Raw genomic sequence first — 21,540 nt, 5'->3', positions numbered from 1 at the left:
CTTCTAAACTCTAAGAGGGGTAACTACCATTAAGGGGTCCACAACTTGTCTATGTCTGGGATGACAACATTCTACAAAAGTTTTCTCACAAAGTCCATCAACTGACCACAATTAACCCCAGTGGTTGGCAAAGAGCAAGTAAGGTCAAAGTACCACACTGAACCTTGCTTGATCTCATTGGGTAAACTTGAGGGGATTACCTACACCTGGATGTCCAAGCTCGGGGCTTGTGTGTCTGGATATGGCACTCTGTGATCTCTTCTAGCAAGTATTCTCACCTGACGCCCCTGGGATACTATATTTATTAGTATATTATGTTTGTCTATGTGTTTCCCCCAGTGACTGTTATGTAAATTAAGTCTTTTGATTTGTTCTTATGTGGAGAACAGAAGTTCAAGGTATGGCCTTTGTTGCACCAAAAATCAACTGCATTTTTTCTCCACTGTCCTCTATCGCAAAAGAGATCACCAGGCTCGTGAGTTATTGATGCTGAGACCCGGCTGCCTACTAAATCAAACACTTTAACCCCATATAGTTTAAAAGGATAAAGTGTCAGAATTAGTGAGTGGCCAAAGAGTGGATTGCACTTGCTGCATTCTCTTCTGGCTGTGTCTTTGTATTTCTGTTTTGGTAAGCTGTGATCAAAAACTTTTGATATGCCTTTTCTGACCAGGTGCCTGCTCCTGCAAAAGACTGTATTTTCGGCACAAGTGTCTCCAACAGAGGCAAAAGTTATTTATAATGACAGGTACTCTTTGAGATTGCTTCACTCCCCAGCTGCCTGTCGGATCTGACTAATAGCAGGAGTCTGTACTCCTGCTGTCATTTCGACTAAATGCAGATCAAGGTCTCAGTACCTGATCTATCAAAACTTTTTACATGTCAAAAAAATTTTTTTATGGTGACAGCCAGGTGTTTTATTTAAAAAAAAAACTAGAAAAACTATTATAAAGACTTTAAAAAAACTGCAAAATAAAGTTCTAATATTATGTATATTAACTGGCGAATCAAGTTTCTCTGTGAATTGCGCTTTCAATTTGCTTCATTCTACTAAGCAAATTCAAAGCCATTCATTCTAAATTTGCTTAACATGGCGGCTAAGATGGCGGCCGCACATAACATCTTACAGTACTGTCATTTGGTAGGAGTAAGGGATTATCCATATTAATCACCCCCCTCACCCTGTATATAGCCAGATTCACTAAATGTTGAGTGTGAATTATACGAAGTTACTGGGAGCAGTGAACAGAGTGTCTACCTTAAAGTGACTCTGTACCCACAATCTGACCCCCCCCCCCCCCCCCCCAAACCACTTGTACCTTCAGAAAGCTGCTTTTAATCCAAGATCTGTCCTGGGGTCCGTTCGGCAGGTGATGCAGTTATTGTCCTAAAAAACTACTTTTAAACTTGCAGCCAGTGCCAAACTGTAGTTTGGTTGATTTAATGAGATTTTTTTGTATTCGATTTGTAAATTTTTTTTACAAATTAAACCATTTCCATCCAATATCATAAAATATTATATATAGAAATATTCCTGAAATCTTGTTTTCATTCTGACCACTAAGCCTAAAACTAAGCTGAAACTTTTGCTCTTTGAAGATGACTTTCCAGCTGTCTTCCATAACACAGGATCTTTACAAGGTAAATTTGTCTTTTAGTTGCGCATTGTGTTCCAGTTGCACCCCCCCCATAGGATGACCTTAACCCAGGTCACAAAGCATGCCTAGAAAACACTCCCATTCTAGAGAATAGGGCCTGATACAGTCTCTTGTGCCTATGTCCATGAGGCTGACCTTTTAGTATTGCACAAAGAATCAAATAAAAAACTATTTTGAAGAAGAAAAAAAAACACATTTTAGTATCTGACTCTAATCACTAAAAACAAATTTGGGTGATTAGGTTAAGGATTCTAATTCGAGGTGAATACACAATGCCAACAGAATACTCAAAAGGCCTAGTTTACATATCTCTGGGTATTATTACATTAACATCTTGTAACAGAGTGTTAGGAAATCACATTGTTGTGAAAAACTGGTAATCTCACACCACTACATCTCGGAATATGATGAGTTTAGTGATAAGTTAAGAAAGTGCTCATCTGTATGAACCCATTATGTGGGTAAAGAGGATATATACTATATTAACCTTGGAATTTGCTGTCCCACACAGAAGACTGAGATAAATAACAGGAGATTAGTGGGCAGTCCTAAGCAGTGATTGACAGCTAGTTGTGAATGCATGCTCACATGAAAAGCCTATCATTTAGTGAGAGCACCTACCAGACCAGACTAAATTACATTTTAAAAAATTATATAATACAAAATTATAATTACATTTTCTCAGCATCTGCTACTAAAGCAAAATAGTTGTTATATAATTTCGTGGCCTCTGGTGCCCTGTTTCCAATAGTGCTTACTTTTTTGCCTCGCCAATAACTCTGTTAATGAGTTAAAGGGTTCCTGAGATATCTGGCTGATTAATAATGATGAGCGAACTCGCCAAACATTCGATACTCGAGACAATGGCATATTCCTCTTCCTGCATGTTTGGCGGCTTTTTTTCAGCCAATCATCATGCAGGAGACTCTTTGGAAGCTCGTAGCATCACGTGGAAACCCTGCATGTCGATAGCAGCTATTGGCTGGCCAGATCTGAGGACCTGGGCATATAAGAATCAGGTCCCCTGGTGCTCGCGTCAGATTCAGGCTGGAAGAGATTAGGGAGAGAGCTGCTGTCTGTCAGGGAGAGTGTTAGGCAGGGAATTAGTGTGTGGTTAGGCAGGAATACAACACGAAGAACCCAACAGTCCTTCTAAGGGCTTAAAATTTTTAAAACATTTTTTTTTTCTGCTACTCTTGGCTGCTGACTTGAACTTGTAGTGCAGCTGTCAACAGTCAATTTGTCCTGTTGCTGACATTCTCTTGGCTGGCTGGGATCTGTAGTTCAGCTTTACTTATCCTCACTATGCTGTGTCCTGCGCACATGGTGCCCCTGCTGTTTCCTGTCCATTTCCATGTTGTTTCTATCATTTTCTGAGGTTTTCAGGCAACCTTCCCTGTGCAGAGCTTTGGTCCCCTGTAAAAATGCTTGAGTTTACCATTGACTTCAATGGGGTTCATTACTCAAAACGCGCACACGAGCATCAGGAAATATTTGTCTCGAGTATCGAGCACCCGAGCATTTTAATACTCGCTCATCTCTGATAATCAACCAAAAAGTAAAACAGGGTGTGTAAAAAAAATTTAAATTTTTTGAACTGATTATGGAACCTAAGAGTCTGTAGAATATTATGTAGGAAATATATAATATAGGCATATAGTAATCTGCATGTACTTACCCTGAATATCATTTTTGACTCGTTCTCTATAACTCTTATTTCATATACAAAATCGTCCTCTCCATAATCATATGTTGATCCATCTTCAAGTCCATCTTGAATTGCTATACTTGCTGGTGGAAACCATTTTATTGATGTATTCTCATTTTCAGATACGACCACAATTTTTCTTGGAGGGGTAAGAATTTCTACAATCAACATATTATAGATTGGTTTGTTTTTCTTATCACGTATGAAGACTATAAGATGCTGCTTAAGTATTTTTGGTACCCTCACATAAGCTCTGTTCAAATAGGTTCAGCGTAAGAGAGGAAATATTAAAGGGATTATCCAGGAAAAATCTTTTTCTTTCAAATCAACTGGTTTCAGAGTTACATTTATTTGTAGATTACTTCTATTTAAAAATCTCAAGTTGAAATGTTGTTTTCTTTTCAGTCTGATAAATTACTCTCTGCTGCCACCTCTGCCAACTGTCCTGCAGAAATTTCCCATAGAAAACCCCTCCTGCTCAGCAGGGATGTCAGCAGAGAGCACTCAGACTGAAAATACACTACTTCCTGCAGGGCATGCAGCAGCTGAAAAGTATGGGAAGACTTGAGATTTTTAAATAAAAGTGAATTACAAGTCCACAACTTTTAAGTGAAAAACCCCTTTAAACTATTCTAGTTAGAGATGTTAAACTCATTGAGGAAGATTTACTTTTGCAAATGTGCCCAGAATTCGGGATAATTTTCTTTTATGCATTGCACCACTCTTAGGCTATGTCCTAGTAGAAACATAGACCAAGTATGTGTTTTTGTACCTTAAGGAAGGTGTTTTGAGGAAGTCAGTGACAGGTGGAGCACCTAAGGGTCCTATTCCACAGGCCAAGCAGGGCCCGATAAACGATGTAAACGAGCATTGATCTGCTAGATCATTTACCGGGCCTATTCCACAGCCCGACAATCGTTAGAGAGGGCTGCAGGGACATAGTTACCGATGTCCTTGCAGCCCTTACTTCATACATTACCTGTCCATGCTGCAGGTCTTCTCCTTCTCACGGCCCCGCACGGCAGCATCAGCTTCGGATCGGCCTGACTGAACTGACAGAATGCTCAGCCAATCACTGGCCCCGGTGGTCCTGGCCAGTGATTGGCTGAGCGCTCTGTCAGCTCAGACAGGCCGCTCCGAGGCTGATGCTGCCGTGCAGGGCCGGGAGAAGGAGAAGACATCCAGCATGGACAGGTAATGTATGATGTTTTGAAATCGTTGATTTCCCGCTATTCCACGTAGCAATGCGCGGGTGGCGACCAATGATTTTTGGTTTGAACCTAAATTAACGATCAGCCGATGACAAGATCATCGGCTGATCGTTCTCTCTATTCCACGGAGCAATAATCGCTCTATGGAATAGGCCCCTAACACTGACTGATCAGGACCAAATCACTTGTACCGACAGACAGGGGTAAGACACTTACTGTACCTCCGTCCTGTCAGATCGGTGTTCTGTAAAAAGAATCTACTCTCTGGCAGACTCTATGTACAGACACCAATAGTACTGATCTATGCTATGCTATAGCATAGCATAGATCAGAATATGCAATCTAATGACTACATGTTTAACACTAAAAGTGTTAAAAAGGGGATAATTAAATAAAGTTGTTTTTTTATTTTTTTAAACCCTTATAAACTCCCCCAATAAAAGTTTAAAATACCTTCTTGCCCATTATAAAAAAAAAATATATGTAAAAATAAATAAACATATTACATATCATAGCATGAGGAATTATCCAATCTATTAAAATATTACATTATTGTTACCGCACGGTAAGCACCGTAAAAAGAAAAAAAAATTATATAAAAAAAAAGGAATAAAAAGCAATCCAAATTTTTCTCTTACACCAATATGATATTAATAAAAACTAGAGATCATGGCACAAAAAATGACACCCCAACCAGCCCTGTAGGTGGAAAAATAAAAGCGCTATGGCTCTTAGAAGGTGGGGAGGAACATTGCATTAATTTGACCTGGACATCCTGGCACCAATGACCTCATTCATGAATGGGTTAAAAGAGGGTGTGAATTCTTGGCTAAAGGTGGTGAATATGAGTCTGAAATGGCATGAGTCAGGATTAGAGGATATGAATATGAGGCTGAGGGGCGAGAATCCTAAATGTGAACATGAATCTGAATCAGGCGTACACACCCTAAGCTTATTCACACGACATTCACACCTCCTTTTGAAATACCGTATTTTTCGCTTTATAGGACGTGCCTCTGATTTTAGGGGAGAAAAATTGAAAAAAAAAATTTTGCTCCTTGTCACAGTTTGGAGATAGCAGCAGTGTGATCGGTGCCAATCCCCCCCATATAGTGCCCCACATAGTAGCCAATGCCCCCATATAGTGCCCCACATAGTAGCCAATGCCCCCATATAGTGCCCACATAGTAGCCAATGCTCCCATATAGTGCCCCCCCATAGTAGCCAATGCCCCCATTTAGTAGCTAATGCCCCCATACAGTGCCCCCATATAGTAGCCAATGCCCCATACAGTAGCCAATGCCCCCATACAATGCCCCCATATAGTAGCCAATGCCCCCATATAGTGCCCACATAGTAGCCAATGCTCCCATATAGTGCCCCCCCATAGTAGCCAATGCCCCCATTTAGTAGCTAATGCCCCCATATAGTAGCCAATGCCCCATACAGTAGCCAATGCCCCCATACAATGCCCCCATATAGTAGCCAATGCCCCCATACAGTGCCCCCATACAGTAGCCAATGCCCCCATATAGTAGCCAATGCCCCCATACAATGCCCCCCATGGTAGCCAATGCCCCCATGCAATGCCTCCATGGTAGCCAATCATCCCTGTGACCAGTAAAACAACAAACAGGCTACTCACCTGTCCGCCGGCCCCAGCAGCTCTTCTCCCGACACTCCGGTCTCCCGTCATCCTCCGGCATAGGCAGTGGGGGACAGAGAGACTGCCGCTGCAGAACACTTCCGGGACACAGGCAGCGTCTCTGTACCCCGCTGCCTGTGCCCGGAGGATGATGGGAGACCAGAGTGTCGGAAGAAGAGCTGCTGGGGCCGGCGGACAGGTGAGTAGGACAGCGATCAACTCTGCCCGCCCCCTCCATCGCCGCTTAGCCGATCAGGAGCCCAGGAAAGTGCTGCTCATTGCACTTTCCCGGACTTCTGATCGGCTCAGCTGAGCGGCGATAGAAGGGGCGGGCTCGGCGGGCGCAGGGGATCGCTCAGTGCCGCTCACTATGCATATGCATAGTGAGCGGCAATACAGGGGGCGGGCGGGACGGCTTCCATGCGGTGCTCGGCACTGCTTGGGAGCCGTCTTTGCTTTATAGGACGCACTTGGTTTTTCCTCCCACTTTGGGAGGAAAAAAAGTGCGTCTTATAAAGCGAAAAATACGGTAACCTTCCCATACATCTGTCTATTCAAGGAAAAGTGTAGATAATCAACCAAAAATAAAATTCCTATATCTTAAAAAAAAAAAACATTGGAATTAAGGCACCAGAGGCTAAAAAAGATGAGGGCAATAATAACTGAACATTTGTAGGCTGAATACTGACTAAAATACACTGTGTGTGAACCCAGCCTCAGGCTATGTTCACACTGCGTAAAACTACGGCCGTATATGCACATCGTATATGCTCCAACCGGGATCCCATGCGGCGCCGGAAAAAACTGACAGAACAGTTTTCTGCGGCCGGAATTGACTGTGTGCTATGGGAAGCTCTGATGCAGGCGCGCGCTGATGGGCCCGCATCAGAGCCCCGAGGCCTGACGGATCATCCAGGCACAGACCGGACATTCCGTGACCCGGCCTGGGTCACGGAACAGTCAGTCTGATACGTCGTGTGAACATAGCCTCAATGTGTATTATAAAGTGATAGATACATGGATAGATTAATTGATAGAAAGTGAGAGATTTGCTTTTATACAGAAAGAATTGTTAAATTCTTGTAAATAGCAGAAAATCAGGTCAAGTGCATCTCACCTACGGCATCTGGTCGGAACGTTTTTGAGAAATTATGTGACTCACTGAAGAATCCAATCCTTATTTTATTCAAAAGCATCTTGTTGTTATTATCTGAAAAAACATCTCGCATGTAACAGCCAACCTTCTTTTTGTGTCTGTATAAATAGTGCTCACAAGCCAACCATTTTGATTTTAACCTGTACAGAGCAAATATATACTGTTTAGTTTTTTTTTTTTTTTTTTTAGGATGTCATAGAAAAATATAATGCCATATTATAATGTTATACTGAACCTCAATGCAAAAGAATAGTTGGAGTCGTCCGGGGCATCTGTTCTAAAGCTCCAGGAGCAGTTTAGATTGGTTATGTTGAATAGCACACATGACACGTTGTTGATGTAAACTAAAACAACAATTGCAGATCTTTACGAGCAAATAGGGGGGACAATTTCATAATAAATTCAATAATTGTCATAGACAATGGCTGATAATGGAGCCCAGGAACATATATTGATATACAGTATGATCAGTGAAGATTAGAGATGAGCGAACCGGGTTCGGGTTCGAGTCGATCCGAACCCGAATGTTTGGTATTTGATGAGCTGGGGCTGCTGAACTTGGATAAAGCGCTAAGGTTGTCTGGAAAACATGGATACAGCCAATGACTATATCCATGTTTTCCACATAGCCTTAGGGCTTTATCCAAGTTCAGCAGTCACCGCTAATCAAATGCCGAAAGTTCGGGTTCGGATCGACTGGAGCATGCTCCAGGTTCACTCATCTCTAGTGAAGATCATAAACTTAAAATAATTACTATACAAATGGAAGATTTAACTTTCAAAGGCTTCATAGCATGAAGTTTAGGGGAATAGACTAGGATTGTTAAAGGACAAGTGCGATGAAAAACTTTTTCTCAGTAATTGAAGCACATTACAAAGTTATATAACTTTGTAATATGCTTCAATCACCTATCTGCCTCCCTTCCCTGTCTTTTCCCCCCTCAACCCCCCAGCAGGAAGTGTAAGAAACTCACAGATACCCAATTACTGTCATCACCAAGCTCTTCTCTCGGCTTCTTCTTGTGATGATGAGTGGGAGGGCTGCTCTAGCTCCTGTTACACCACCCTCCCCCTCCCCTGCCTTGTCAGGTGACTCAGCTTGCTCAGCTCCGATTGGCTGAACAACGGCAAGCCATCTGAGTCCATGTCACTTGCTTATCTTCCCTAGTGACATGCCTCCTTCACTCACTCGGCAGCAGGAGAGAGTATAAGGGGAGGGGGGAGGCTGCCTATAAGCTGGGAGTCAGTCGGAGAGAAGATAAGCAAGTGACATGATGGCTTGCAGTTGTTCAGCCAATCGGAGCTGAGCAAGCTGAGTCACCTAACAAGGCAGGGGAGAGGGAGACTGGTGTAACAGGAGCTAGAGCCGCCCTCCTGCTGATGACTCATCGTCACAAGAAGAAGCCGAGAGAAGAGCTTGGTGACGACAGTAATTAGGTATCTGTGAGTTTCTTACACTTCCTGCTGGGGGGTTGAGGGGGGAAAAAGACAGGGAAGGGAGGCAGATAGGTGATTGAGGCATATTACAAAGTTATATAACTTTGTAATGTGCTTCAATTACTGAGAAAAAGTTTTTCATGGCACTTGTCCTTTAAGTATTTCTACAACTGCAGCACATCGCAATACCAGGTCATTCCTCTATAGTAGACAAACTCTTATAAATAAATCATTCAAGTCATTTATAAAAGAGGATAGAATAACAAAGATAAGAGGGTTTTTCTGGTGCCTGGTAATGAAAAGCGACCAAATAGAAATGAATATACTTTATTGTTCAATTCTGCAGTAATGTTTCATTTTCATCACCCTTAGGCTATGTTCACACAACGTTTATTCAGCTCTGTTTAAAATGACGTCCGTTATTTTGAGTCTAAAATAACATGTTATTTAGCTGTCTGGCCTCCCCTTAGTGCAATGACTGGTGTTTATACATTATTCCAGTTTGGGGTTACTAGTTGGCCTTTGGGTGTGTCTTAATTGAAAAGTCCATCGAATTTAATAGTAAAATTGGAGAAAGAACGGTGACAAAAGAAAAACTGTGTGTAAACAACTAATAAAAAATGTCCACTGTTTGCAAAAGACGTGTCAGGCTAGAGAGACAAGGACAAGACAGTGAACCCGGAAACTTGCCCCAACCAATGTCCCTGCCTACTTGCCACGGACGACCCTAAACGGTCGCAGACAACCACGGAGTCGGTCCCTACACTGAGTAGACAGTGGACAGACAAACAAAACACAATGGAGGATAGTCAGCTAGCCAAGTCAAAACCAAACGGACAATGCAGTACAAAATCAGAAAGAGAGCAGATAGTCAGATGTCAAGCAAGAGGTCAGAACACGGGCAGACCAATAGCAAGGGTATAAGGGACAGGGAACGCTGGGAAAGGAGCAGGGGAGCTGGGACTAGTAACAACTAATATCCAGCAGGGAAATGAGGATCTGACTGCTTTTTATCCAGTATCAGAGACTAGGTCCAGCAGCTGATTGGAGCAGCCCTGATGTCAGCACCAAGTTCAGCTGAACAGACCTAGAAGTGCAGTAACCCTTGCACTGCCAGAAGTCTGACAGGCAAGGCAGGTGTGGCGGAAAAGTAAAGCACAATTCAGACACAATTCATTCAGTGCAAACACAGACAGAAACTCAGCGCTTCCTCGGCCGCCCGACACGGACTGAAGAGCGCAAAGTCACATTCCTAACAAGACGTCTGAAAATAATGATCATGTTCATTATTTTGCCATCCGCGGGAAAAACGTCCGTTATTCAATGCATTCAATGCAGTCAGTTAAAGCTCTGCTAAACAGACATTTTTTAAAATAGCGAAATCGGGCGCCTTTTCTAAATTTTTGACGTTGTGTGAACATAGCCATATTCTGGTCCTGGCAGCCATGATAGAGCAGAGATTGGCTTACACCACTTGCCGATGCAGAGTGAGGTGGGCCATTTTGTGCCTATGGGGAGGTAGATCTGCAAGGACCAGGATATGAACAATTATGTGTATAAAGTGGTTGTTTCACCATGAGCCAGGTTTCACTTCTGAAACCCCAAATAAACTAGTGTCAGCAACTTGTTCAGGGAATATGTCTTTGACTTCCATTGAGATATTCAGTTATATGCTATATGCCTATGGCTATGTTCACACATAGTTTTTCTGTCAGTCTTTTTTCTACCAAAATTAAGAGTGGAGCTAACAGGCCAAAATTATAATGGAAAGATTTACGCAGTTTCTGTTTTTTCAACCCACTCATGGTTTTGGTTAAAAAAAGACTGACGGAAATACTATGTGTGAACATAGCCTAATTAAGGCATATATAATAAACATATCCATAGACCCCAGTCACCTAATGAGCAGTGTCATTTTTTAACTCCTCACAGGTGGTTTCCATAAGGATTTGCATTTATTTTGCTGGATGTAATAGCACAGAGCTATAAAATATATTATAGAGCAGGATCCAGTAAAAAAAGAAAAAAAAAAATGCCATAATACCATGTAGTCTGCGGTATGCAGACACCAAATGAAAATGTGTTAATAGAGTAAATATGGACAGTACCTTTAAGAGCCAGTTCACACTGAGCAAAAACAGCGGAGAGCTCTGCCGCGGGATCCAGTCTTGCCCAGTGTCCTGCATTGTCTGAATGTTCCCCACTCAAAGAATCAACATGTCAATTCTTTGAGCCGAGAGGGGAGGAAGCGGAAGAACACGTGCCCTCCCATTTTGACACTGCAGGACACTGAGCATGGCAGGATTTTGCGGTGTAGAGCCCCGCCATGGAATTCTTCCATTTTTGCTCAGTGTAAACTGGCCCTAACTATTCCCATGTAAGAGATTCTATTATTTATGCAATTATTTATTGTCATAAGAATATTGATCTTTTCATGAACCAAAGTCAAAGAGAAAAGATGTTGGGCCAGATGTACTATTGTATCTATATAGGAATTCTGTCCTAATTGTAGCACAGTGGACTATTCTCTACATTTAGGCTCTTTTTTAGCCAAAAAAAAAAAACGGCTGTTGTTTGATAATGATGGCAGTAAATAATGATCATCACCTGTTTTGTATAAACAGATATATTATTGAAGCCTTATTATGCTTTTTCGTCACTTTAGAGCATGGGTCTCCAAACTGCGGCCCTCCAGCTGTTGCGAAACTACAACTCCCATCATGCCTGGGCAGCTAAAGATTTGGATTTGGCTGTCCAGGCATGATGGGAAATGTAGTTTTGCAACAGCTGGAGGGCCGCAGTTTGGAGACCCATGGTTTAGAGACACTGTTTCACTGAGTCTAAAAAAAGTCAGTGTGGCCTCTGTAAAAGGGGCATGACTGTGTCAAAATCTGGCTTAAAATTCTAGCACACATTAAGTAAATTAATAACTAGTAGAAAGTATTCAGATGCAACAGATTTATTAACGAGCCTGTACCACATTGATAAATCTCAATGAACAAGAAAAAAGGACTTTAACCCCTAGACGACCCTGGACGTACAGTTACGCCATGGAAGTCTGTCACCAGACAACCCTGGACGACGTCCTGGGTGTTTCTCCTGCTATGAAGCTTCATAGGAGGTGGGGGCCGGCTGCAGTGAGCAGCCGGCACCTCACCGTTAATGACAGGCTGCAGTGATCGCGCTGCAGCGTGTCATTAACTCCTTAAACGCCGCGGCCGTGTTTAAGTGTAAAAGACAGGGGGAGTATCCTGTCACTGTGACTGCGGGGGTCCCAATCGTTAAAATGGACCGCCAGAGGTCTCTTACCTTCCTCTGTGCGGTCCGATCGGCGATCTGTTCACTGAGCCTGCACAGGCAGGCTCAATGAGCAGATCGCCTATCTCACTGATCAATGCTATGCCTATAGCATAGCAATGATCAGTGTTTGTAATCACTCAAGTAAAAGTTCCCCAAAGGGACTTCAAATCTGTAAAAAAAAAAAAGTAAAAATTATTATTACACTACCCCAAAGCCCCTCCCCCAATAAAAGTTAAAATCACCCCCCTTCCCCATTATATAAATAAAACATATAAAAATAAATAAATAAACATATTATATACCGTAGCGTGCGTAATTGTCCGTAATTGTCTATTAAAATATAACAAGCGTCATTGCGAACGGTGTATGCGAAAAGAGGGGAAAAAGTGCACGGATTAACGATTTTATGTTACATTATATATAAAAAAAAATAATAAAAAGTGATCAAAACGTCCGATCTTCACAGATATGGTACTAATAAGAACTAGAGATCATGGCGGAAAACATGACACCCCATACAGCCCCGTAGGTGTAAAAATAAAACCATTATAAGCGTCACAATAGGCCCATTTTATTAATAATTAATTGCCAAAAAAAGGATTTCATTATAAAAAAAAATTATATAACATTAGAGAATCTGTGTAAACCTGCATATGGTTGTGTTCGGACTGACCTATAGAATAATGGTACCATGTCGCTGTTACCATATAGTGTATTACGTAGACACAGGAACCCCCCAAAAGTTATTATATTGCATTCTTTTTTACGATTTCACCTATTTATATCTTCATAAATAATAATTTTAGAATTCCTTCATACATGTTATGGTAAAATGAAATGCGCCATTACACAGTACAACTATTCCTGTAAAAAACAAGCCCTTACATGGCCTTGTAGATAGAAAACTGAAATGTTCTGGAGTTCTTAGAAGGGGAGGAGGGAAAAATGAAAACACTAAGATCAAAATTTGCGTGGTCCACTGGGTCATTTTGGGCCTGGTCCTCAAAGGGTTAAAAGTGCACACACCTCAATGATTGATAATTCCAAAACATGATCCTTAATTTATTCCAAAAACACCAATTCCAGTACATATAAAAACATTAAGCACCCACAATAGGTATATGAATCACTAAGGGAAAACCCAAATTAGGCACCCCGACCAGAAGACACAATTTCAATTGATTGCCATTAGCAAAAAAAAAAAAAAAAAAAGTGCATTGTGCATTACATTTTACCTTTATCAAAATTCTTTAATTTGAAAAAAAAAAAAAAAAATCATTTGAAGTTACTGAGTGATTTGGAGTCACTAAATTTGATATGGATGGTTTTAGTAAATCTGGGCGATTGCATGTAAAACTCACCTTGTGGGGCATTGTAAACAAATTCTGTAGGTTCGCTTTGAAATTTTATGTGGTTTGATTCACAAAGTGCATTTGAAACCGAGCCCACCAGTCTAGAATGTATACGTAGGTTAAATGTGCGATTATTTGTTTTCAATCTTTGCTTAAAGAAAAGAAACTGTAAAATGTTTATGATAAAACACAAAATCAATGTCAATGTCTCTTTCAATTAAGCCTTTAAATGATGTAGAAAGATAGTTTACATCTAACTAACCTGTCATTGTATACATAAAGAATATCTCTTAACGCAGAGAGATATATCTGGCCGATTATTGAAGCCCAAGCCAGGAATGGATTTGAAAAGAGAAATCTCAGTCTTTCCTTTATGACCTGATCTCTCTTTATAGTCTGTTCCTGGCTTTGGCTTTAAAAATCTGTCAGATTCTGTCTGTGTAAACGCACCCTTAATCATATTAACAATGCACTCTTCGGGGGTTACTCTATGGAGGTGTACAATTTAATAGGGGTTGGGAGGGTCTCAAAATATGATAAAATGAAACTTTGGGACATCTTTGCTGAGCTTGAAGGGGTTGCCTAGCATTTTTTTACCCTACAAGTTGCATTGGGAACAGGGTTATGTGGCAGTGGCATGGGAGGGAGAAAGGAAGGTAAGTATAGTTTTGTTTTTTAAACATTGATTGCAGCCCTATATGTTTTATATGGGACTACAGTTAATTATCTGTAAGGGCTCGTTCCCACTGAGGAAAGGTAGCGGAATTCCGCGACGGAATTGTCCGCCGCGGAATGCCGTTAGCCTCCCGCTCATAATGGGAGTCTATGGGAGGCGCGCGCTCCTGCCCTGTCCGCGCTGAAGAATGAACATGTTCATTCTTCAGCGCGGACAGGGCAGGAGCGCGCGCCTCCCATAGACTCCCATTATGAGCGGGAGGCTAACGGCATTCCGCGGCGGACAATTCCGTCGCGGAATTCCGCTACCTTTCCTCAGTGGGAACGAGCCCTAAGGGTACAAACCCACTTGACGTATTTGCTGCGTGAATCAGTCTTAAAAATAAGCAGGCAAAACGCAGGTTGGCTTTATACAATTGTTCTGTGTTAAAATACGCAATTGCGTATTTTTGAAGCATGAAGCTACATGCGTTTTTCACACAGGTTGTTAACAACTGATGCTTTGCTAACAACAAGCTTCTTGCTTCAAAAATATTTCTTGCTTCAATTGCGTATTTTAACACAGAACAATCGTATAAAGCCAACCTGTGTTTTGCCTGCTTATTTTTAAGACTGATTCACGCAGCAAATACGTCAAGTGGGTTTGTACCCTAAGGGTCTTTTCACACTGAGTAAAACAGGTGAAATTCCCTGCTGAGCCCCCTCTGCGAATCCCGCCTGCCTTAGTGTGTCAATGCGATGCCTTGTGTGCCTCCAATTTCTGCTCAAAGGATTGACATGTCAATTCTCTGAGCAGAGAGCTAAGGCACGCAAGGCATTGCATTGACACACTGAGGAAGGCGGGATTCTGAACGGAGTCGGCGGAATTCTGCCAGTTTTATTCTAATAGAACATGATCAGCTATTCTTGTATAAGGCCTTATGGGGATCGTAAGTGTAAGCGTGCTGGATGTGCTTTCTAAATCTAGATGCAAAGATAGAAGTTGAAAATAACACTTTAACAAGAATGCAGACGATAGAAAAAAAATTGCTTGTCATATTACCCATTTGCCTTTCTTTATTCCTAATTGATAGGAAAAATTATAGCAAACACTTAAATTTCCTTTTTCAGCTATTTCTTCTGCTTTCCAGGAAACATTGACGGAATTGATGCCGAAGGTTGATACTGTAACGTTGGGCTGTTTAAGAGTAACTAAAAAACAAGTTATTATTAGTATGATTGTAATAATTATAGTATTAACAATGTTTACAACAAAAATACAAAGAGATCCTAATATCATTAGATTCATTTTCAGTAAAAGGAAACATGATCAGCTATTAAATGCTAACTATAAAAGGTATAGAGATGAGTTCTTAATAGTTCTTAACAAAGCAGTGATTATGAATGTTATTATTTCACTCAGGATGTTCCTACTCCAACTGTTTTAATATCTTTACACTGTATTTAAGAATAAGGCTAAATTATGAACCGTTACGCAATATTGTCTAAACAACAATGTTTTCTGCTTGTTTACAGTTCCCTATAGACTGATGTTACAAGACCACAATACAATATGACTCATATCCCGAATTACCCTAAAAGTTGCAGAAACCAAAAGAAAAACTTACAAATGCTACAGGATATGGTTAAAACAAAAAAGTGCCATCAAAATGTGCAATTTTTTCTTCAAATACATAAGCCCTAATATTGCTTTGTCAGAACAAAAAAAAAAGTTGTTTCTTTGAACGTGGAAGAAAAAAATAAACTTTGCCAAAAGCCACTGTGGAGAGAAGGAGTTAACTGCCTTATTTTATTTTCCTGAATATCGCTGGCCTATTCCATAAAACCTTTGGTTTCAGTATAGGCCTTGTTCAAATTATGTATGCCCTCTATGTCATGGGTACATGAAAAAAAGCCTCTTTTCAGTCTCTGACTGAAAAATCTTTTTTTTTTCTGCACTTTTAAAGCGACTCCTTACCCACAATCTGTCCCGCCCAAACCACTTGTACCATCGGATAGCTGCTTTTAATCCAAGATCTGTCCTGGGGTCCGTTCGCAGGGGATGCAGTTATTGTCATAAAAACTTTTAATCCTGCAGCGCTGTGTCTAATGGCCGGGGCTTACATTTGTATATGCATTAGGCTGGCACCACCTCTCCGTCCTTCCTCCCCACCCTCCTCATTATTAGGAATGATCCAGGAACATTTACTGCTGTTTGAGCTTTGCACAGGTGTATTAACAATCCAGCCCATGTTCATTATACACACAGGGGGAATAGGAAGCAATCTGCCTGGAGTATTCCTAATTTAAGTCTTTAAGTCTGAGCCAAAATTTGTATACATCTGGAAGAAGACCCAAATGTAGACATAGGCTGACTACTGTAAGTTCTGGCCACTGAAGTTTATGGAGTTCATGCCTCTCTGTACACAGATATGTTAGCATTCAGGTTTTTTTGTTTGTTTGTTTTGTTTGTCTTTTTCATTTTTCTAATTCATCTGTGCAATGAAGGGCACAAGTTTGATTTAAATCTTCCTAAACCCCTTCAATACTAAGCCTATTTGGGCCTTAATGACCAGGCTCATTTTTAAAAATCTGACCTGTCTCACTTTATGTGCTTATAGCTCAGTGATGCTTTAACGTATGCTAGCGATTCTGAGATTGTTATTTTGTCACATATGGCACTTTATATTAGTGGCAAAATTTGGTCACTACTTTGTGTGTTTTTTGTGAAAAACATTAAAATATCATGAAAAAAAAATAGCATTTTATAAACTTTGAAATTCTCTGCTTCTAAAAAAAGAAAGTTGTATCACATAAATTAGTTACTAAGTCACATTACCAATATGTCTTCTTTATTCTGGCTTCCTTTCATAAACATATTTTACTTTGTTAGGGTGTTACAAGGCTTAGAAATGTATCAGCAAATTACCACATTTAACCCTACAGGGGCTGGAGCAAAGTATTTACCATTAGGCCGTAAAAAAAAATGGAAAATTTAAATTTTTCAATAATATATACGTTTCGATTAAAGTTTCTCATTTTCAAAAGGAACATGAGAGAAAAAGCACCCCAAAATTTGTAACGCGGTAATTTGTACAACGGTACCCCACATGTGTGTGTAAACCACTGTATGGGCACACAGCGGGGCTCAGAAGGGAAGGAGCGCCAATTAGCTTTTCCAATGCAGATTTTGTAGTGTCAGCAGAATAGAACCCCCCCAAAAGTCACCCCATTTTGGAAAGTACACCCCTCAAAGAATTCATCTTGGGGTAGGATGAGCATTTTGACCCCACAGGTATTAGAGGAAAGTATTCAAAATTAGACAGTAAAAATGAAAAACTCGAATTTTTCCAATAATATGTTTGTTTAGTTTAAAATTTCTCAATTTCACAAGGGACAAGAGAAAAAAAGTACCCAAAAATTTGTAATGCAGGTTCTCCTGAGTAAAACGGTACCCCATATGTGGGCATAAACCACTGTATGGGCACACAGCAGGGCTCAGAACGGAAGGAGCACCAATTAGCTTTTTCAATGCAGATTTTGCTGAAGAAGTTTCTGAGCGCCAGGTGCGTTTGCAGTGCCACTGTAGCGCCAGCGGAGTAAAATCCCTCCATAAATCACCCCATTTTGGAAAGTGCACCCCTCAAAGAATTCATCTTGGGGTGTGGTGACCATTTTGACCCCAGAGGTATTAGAGGAAAGTATTCAAAAGTAGACAGTAAAAATGAAAGATGCAAATTTTTCCAATAATATATTCCTTTAGTTTGAAATTTCTCAATTTCACGAGGAACAGGAGAGAAAGTTCACCCAAAAATCTGCAACGCAGGTTCTCCTGAGTAGAACGGTACCCCATATGTGGGCATAATCCACTGTATGGGCACACAGCCGGGCTCAGAAGGAAGGGAGCGCCAATTGGCATTTTCAGTGCATGATTTTTCTGAAGAAGTTTCTGAGCGCCAGGAGCATTTGCAGTGCCCTTGTAGTGCCAGTGGAGTGAACCCCCCCCCAAAAAAAAAGTCACCCCATTTTGGAAAGTGCACCCTTTAAAGAATTCATCTTGGAGTAGGATGAGCATTTTGACCCCACAGGTATTAGAGGAAACTATTCAAAATTGGTCAGTAAAAATGAAAATCTCATATGTTGGTTTAGTTTGAAATTTCTAAATTTCACAAGGAACAGGACAAAAAATGTACCCCAAAATCTGTAACGCAGGTTCTCCTGAGTACAACGGTACCCCATATGTGGGCATTAACCACTGTATGGGCACATAGCGGGGCTCAGAAGGGAAGGAGTGCCAATTTGCTGGAGCTAAACCGCAGCTAGTAATAGTTATTAGAATAGTGCAGTTACTAAAACAAAATAAAAACAATTGAGATTTCAGGTAATGCGGGGTGGTTACGGACAGTCTGGGGTGGTTCCAGGTAATCTGGAGGTGGTTACGGGTAATCTGGGGTGAATACGGACAACCTGGGGTGGTTAAGGGTAATCTGGGGTGGATACGGTCAACATGGGGTGGTCACGGGCAACCTGGGGTGGTTACGGCAACTTGGTGTGGTTACAGGCAACCTGGGGTGGTTACAGGCAACCTGGGGTGGTTACGGGCAACGTGGAGTGGATACGGACAACCTGCTGTGGTTACAGACAACCTGGGGTGGTTACAGGCAATCTAGGGTGGTTACAGGCAACCTGCTGTGGTTACGGGAAACATGGGGTGGTTACGGGCAACGTGGGGTGGTTACGGATAAACTGAAGTGCTTATAGGTAATCTGAGGTGGGTACCTGTAATCTGGCGTGGTTACGGGCAATCGGGAGGGGGTCATTGGCAATTTGGGGTGGTTAGAGGCAACGTGTGGTGGTCAGAGGCAGCGTGCGGTGGGCAGAAGTGACGTGCGGTGGTCAATGGCAAGGTGCGGTTGTCAGTGGCAACGTGCAGTGGTCAGAGGCAACGTGCGGTGGTCAGAGGCAACGTGTGGTGTTGCGTGCATTCTGGGGGGTTACATGTAATCTGGCATGATTACGGGCAACCTGGGGTGTTATGCACAACCTGCAGTGGTTACGGGCAACCTGGGGGGGGGGGGTTACAGACAATCTTAGATTGTTACGGATAAATTGAAGTGCTTATAGGTAATCTGGGGTGGGTACATGTAATTTGGGGTGATTACGGACAATCTGGAGGGGGTCACTGGCAACGTGCGATGGTTACGGGCAACGTGCGGTGGTTAGGTGTAATCTGGGGGGTTACGTGCAATCTGCCGTGATTACGGACAACCTGGGGCGGTTACGGGCAACCTGCGGTGGTTACGGGTAATCTAAGGGGGGGGTAGGGGTAATTTAGGAGTAAACTGCAATTATTACTATAATAAAAAGTGTGTGTTTTATTTTTTGGTATGTTTTTCACTTTTACACATTCATTTTCACTGTATTACTATGATTACTGTGATATTTTCTATCACAGTAATCATAGTTTAGTGATAGAGACCAAATTGGTCCATGTCACTTTACATTTTCAGAGTTGCCTGGTTCTGGAGTGCATGCGCACTTCAGAACCAGCCTGGACGCCGAGGAGGAAGGACCTCCCAGAATCTGGTGAGTATAATGGGTAGGGGGGTGACTGGGGGACAGGGGGTGACTTGTGGGGGTGGGGGGCGACTTGGGGGGGATGGACACTTCACTTTTTATCCCCTGTCACCAATCATTTATTGCTGATCAGCACATGGTACAAGCGATCAGCGGCCCAGATCTCGGCAGTTGCGGCGGGTGCCCGGCTATCACTGACAGTCGGGCCCCTCCGGGGATGACAGGAGCGCAGCTCCTCCGCCCCTGTCATCCCGAGGATGTACCCGCACGTCCATCTGCAAGAACTGCATGCAGATTTGGACGTGCCGGTACGTCCTTATGTGGGAAGGGGTTAAAGAGTTATTCTAGGAAAAATGGGAAAAGAAGGAGATTGCAGGGGGACCGACCTCTATACCCCCTGCAGATCTCAATATCGGGCCCAGCCTGCTTTGTTATGAATAGAGTCACAGGTACAGCATATGACCCTCGGCTCTATTCATTCCAATGGTGCCGACGGAAAGAGGTGAGTATAGCGTTCTTCTGACGTACTTGTCTTTTCCCGGCGTTCCATAGGAACATGAAATTTGGTAGCTCTATTCATAACAGAGCTGGCGTGGCGATCTCCTACTTTTAATGACTACTTTTAATAACTTTTAAGTAGCTGTGAGGACTACTTAAAGTTTGTTATCCAAAAATCAGCATATTATTTTCTTAGAGCATTGCTAGTGCTGTCATATGTAAAATATAAAATCTAGAGAAAATGTTAATGTTATGTACTTACAATTTAACTTGTCATCTGTTGCATGCACTTGGAGGCAAACCATCGTAAATGCCAGAAGTAATATCCAAACACATTCATTTCCTTGATAAGCCATCATTCAATGTAATACCTTATAAAAATGAAAATTTAAATATCCTTTAACCTTTTTGAAATGATGATAATCATTTATACGTAGTATTGCTTGCCACTGGATCAATATTCTTATTAAATAGACCAAAAATATGGTCACTAATAGGGATGAATGATTTAGCGACACTGGATTCACAATGCAGTTTGTCGTAAATATTTGTGAAAAAATAAATTAATAAATAAATGATACACTCACCTGTCCGCACTTCCCCGATGTCCTCTTCTTTGTCTCCAATGTCTTCAGCCGCCTCCATACTGCTCAGCCAATTACTAACTGAGACAGGACATCACCGCAGCTAATGATTGGCTAAGTGGGCTGTCACTCTCCAGACAAGAATGGCAGCCTGCTCAGCCAATCATTGGTCATGATGCTGTCCTTTCTCAGTCAGTCACTGATTGGTTGAGTGGGCTGGAGGCAGCTGAAGACTCAGAGACACAGAAGAGTACACCAAGGGAGTGTGGACAAGTATTGCACCAAAACAGCTAAACAATTGTTTAGCTCTTTTAGTGCTGTTCATTAAGGTTTGGTTGCCAAGTTCCCAGGTTGTTTATCTCTAGTAACTAGTAAAAAAAAATAACAATAGTAAATGTGCAGTATATCGTTACTTCAGGTACTAATGATGTTGTATAAATATCTTGCAAAGTATCGTAGGTAGTATTTGGGTATCGTACACCACTGGAATCATTTTGCTTGTCATCTTACTAAATAGTGCTAGCACTGTGTACAGTGAAGTTTAATGCAAGTGCAAGTTTTAAACAGCTTTGTATTTGCCAAACCAAGTGATCGCATGTCAAGGAAGTAAAGAATTTTGCAACATGACCCTCCCACAGACTTTAATGTGAAGTGCTCTCTAAAGGAGAAATGTGTTCACATTCATTTACCAGAATCCTGCAGCTTTAAAACTTTTCTTCCGATGTGCTATAAGTGTAGGTTCACTCGGAGCACTCTGTTA

General features: G+C 41.6%; 1 protein-coding gene across 4 annotated transcripts in view; it reads right to left on the bottom strand.

Annotated features, from left to right (window-relative positions):
* The window catches only part of LOC138767735 (interleukin-5 receptor subunit alpha-like), a 64,568-nt gene that overhangs the window by 5,465 nt on the left and 37,563 nt on the right, over positions 1 to 21,540 (bottom strand). For 2 of the 4 annotated variants that reach the window (XM_069945458.1, XM_069945457.1), the window contains 6 exons: positions 20,459 to 20,567; positions 15,185 to 15,333; positions 13,477 to 13,633; positions 7,614 to 7,722; positions 7,340 to 7,518; positions 3,337 to 3,524 (listed from right to left, as the gene is read on the bottom strand). In XM_069945458.1, the coding sequence (XP_069801559.1) occupies positions 3,337 to 3,524; positions 7,340 to 7,518; positions 7,614 to 7,722; positions 13,477 to 13,633; positions 15,185 to 15,333; positions 20,459 to 20,555 (879 nt within the window). In that variant the 5' untranslated portion in view covers positions 20,556 to 20,567. The remainder of the gene's footprint in view (positions 1 to 3,336; positions 3,525 to 7,339; positions 7,519 to 7,613; positions 7,723 to 13,476; positions 13,634 to 15,184; positions 15,334 to 20,458; positions 20,568 to 21,540) is intronic. The other 2 variants (XM_069945459.1, XM_069945460.1) reach the window with 2 other exon arrangements.

The sequence above is a fragment of the Dendropsophus ebraccatus genome, chromosome 11 (genome assembly GCF_027789765.1).
Source record: "Dendropsophus ebraccatus isolate aDenEbr1 chromosome 11, aDenEbr1.pat, whole genome shotgun sequence".
In the NCBI taxonomy this organism is placed as follows: Eukaryota; Metazoa; Chordata; class Amphibia; order Anura; family Hylidae; genus Dendropsophus; species Dendropsophus ebraccatus.
Note: the sequence above shows the minus strand (reverse complement) of the source record. Positions and strands in the feature narration are given on the sequence as shown.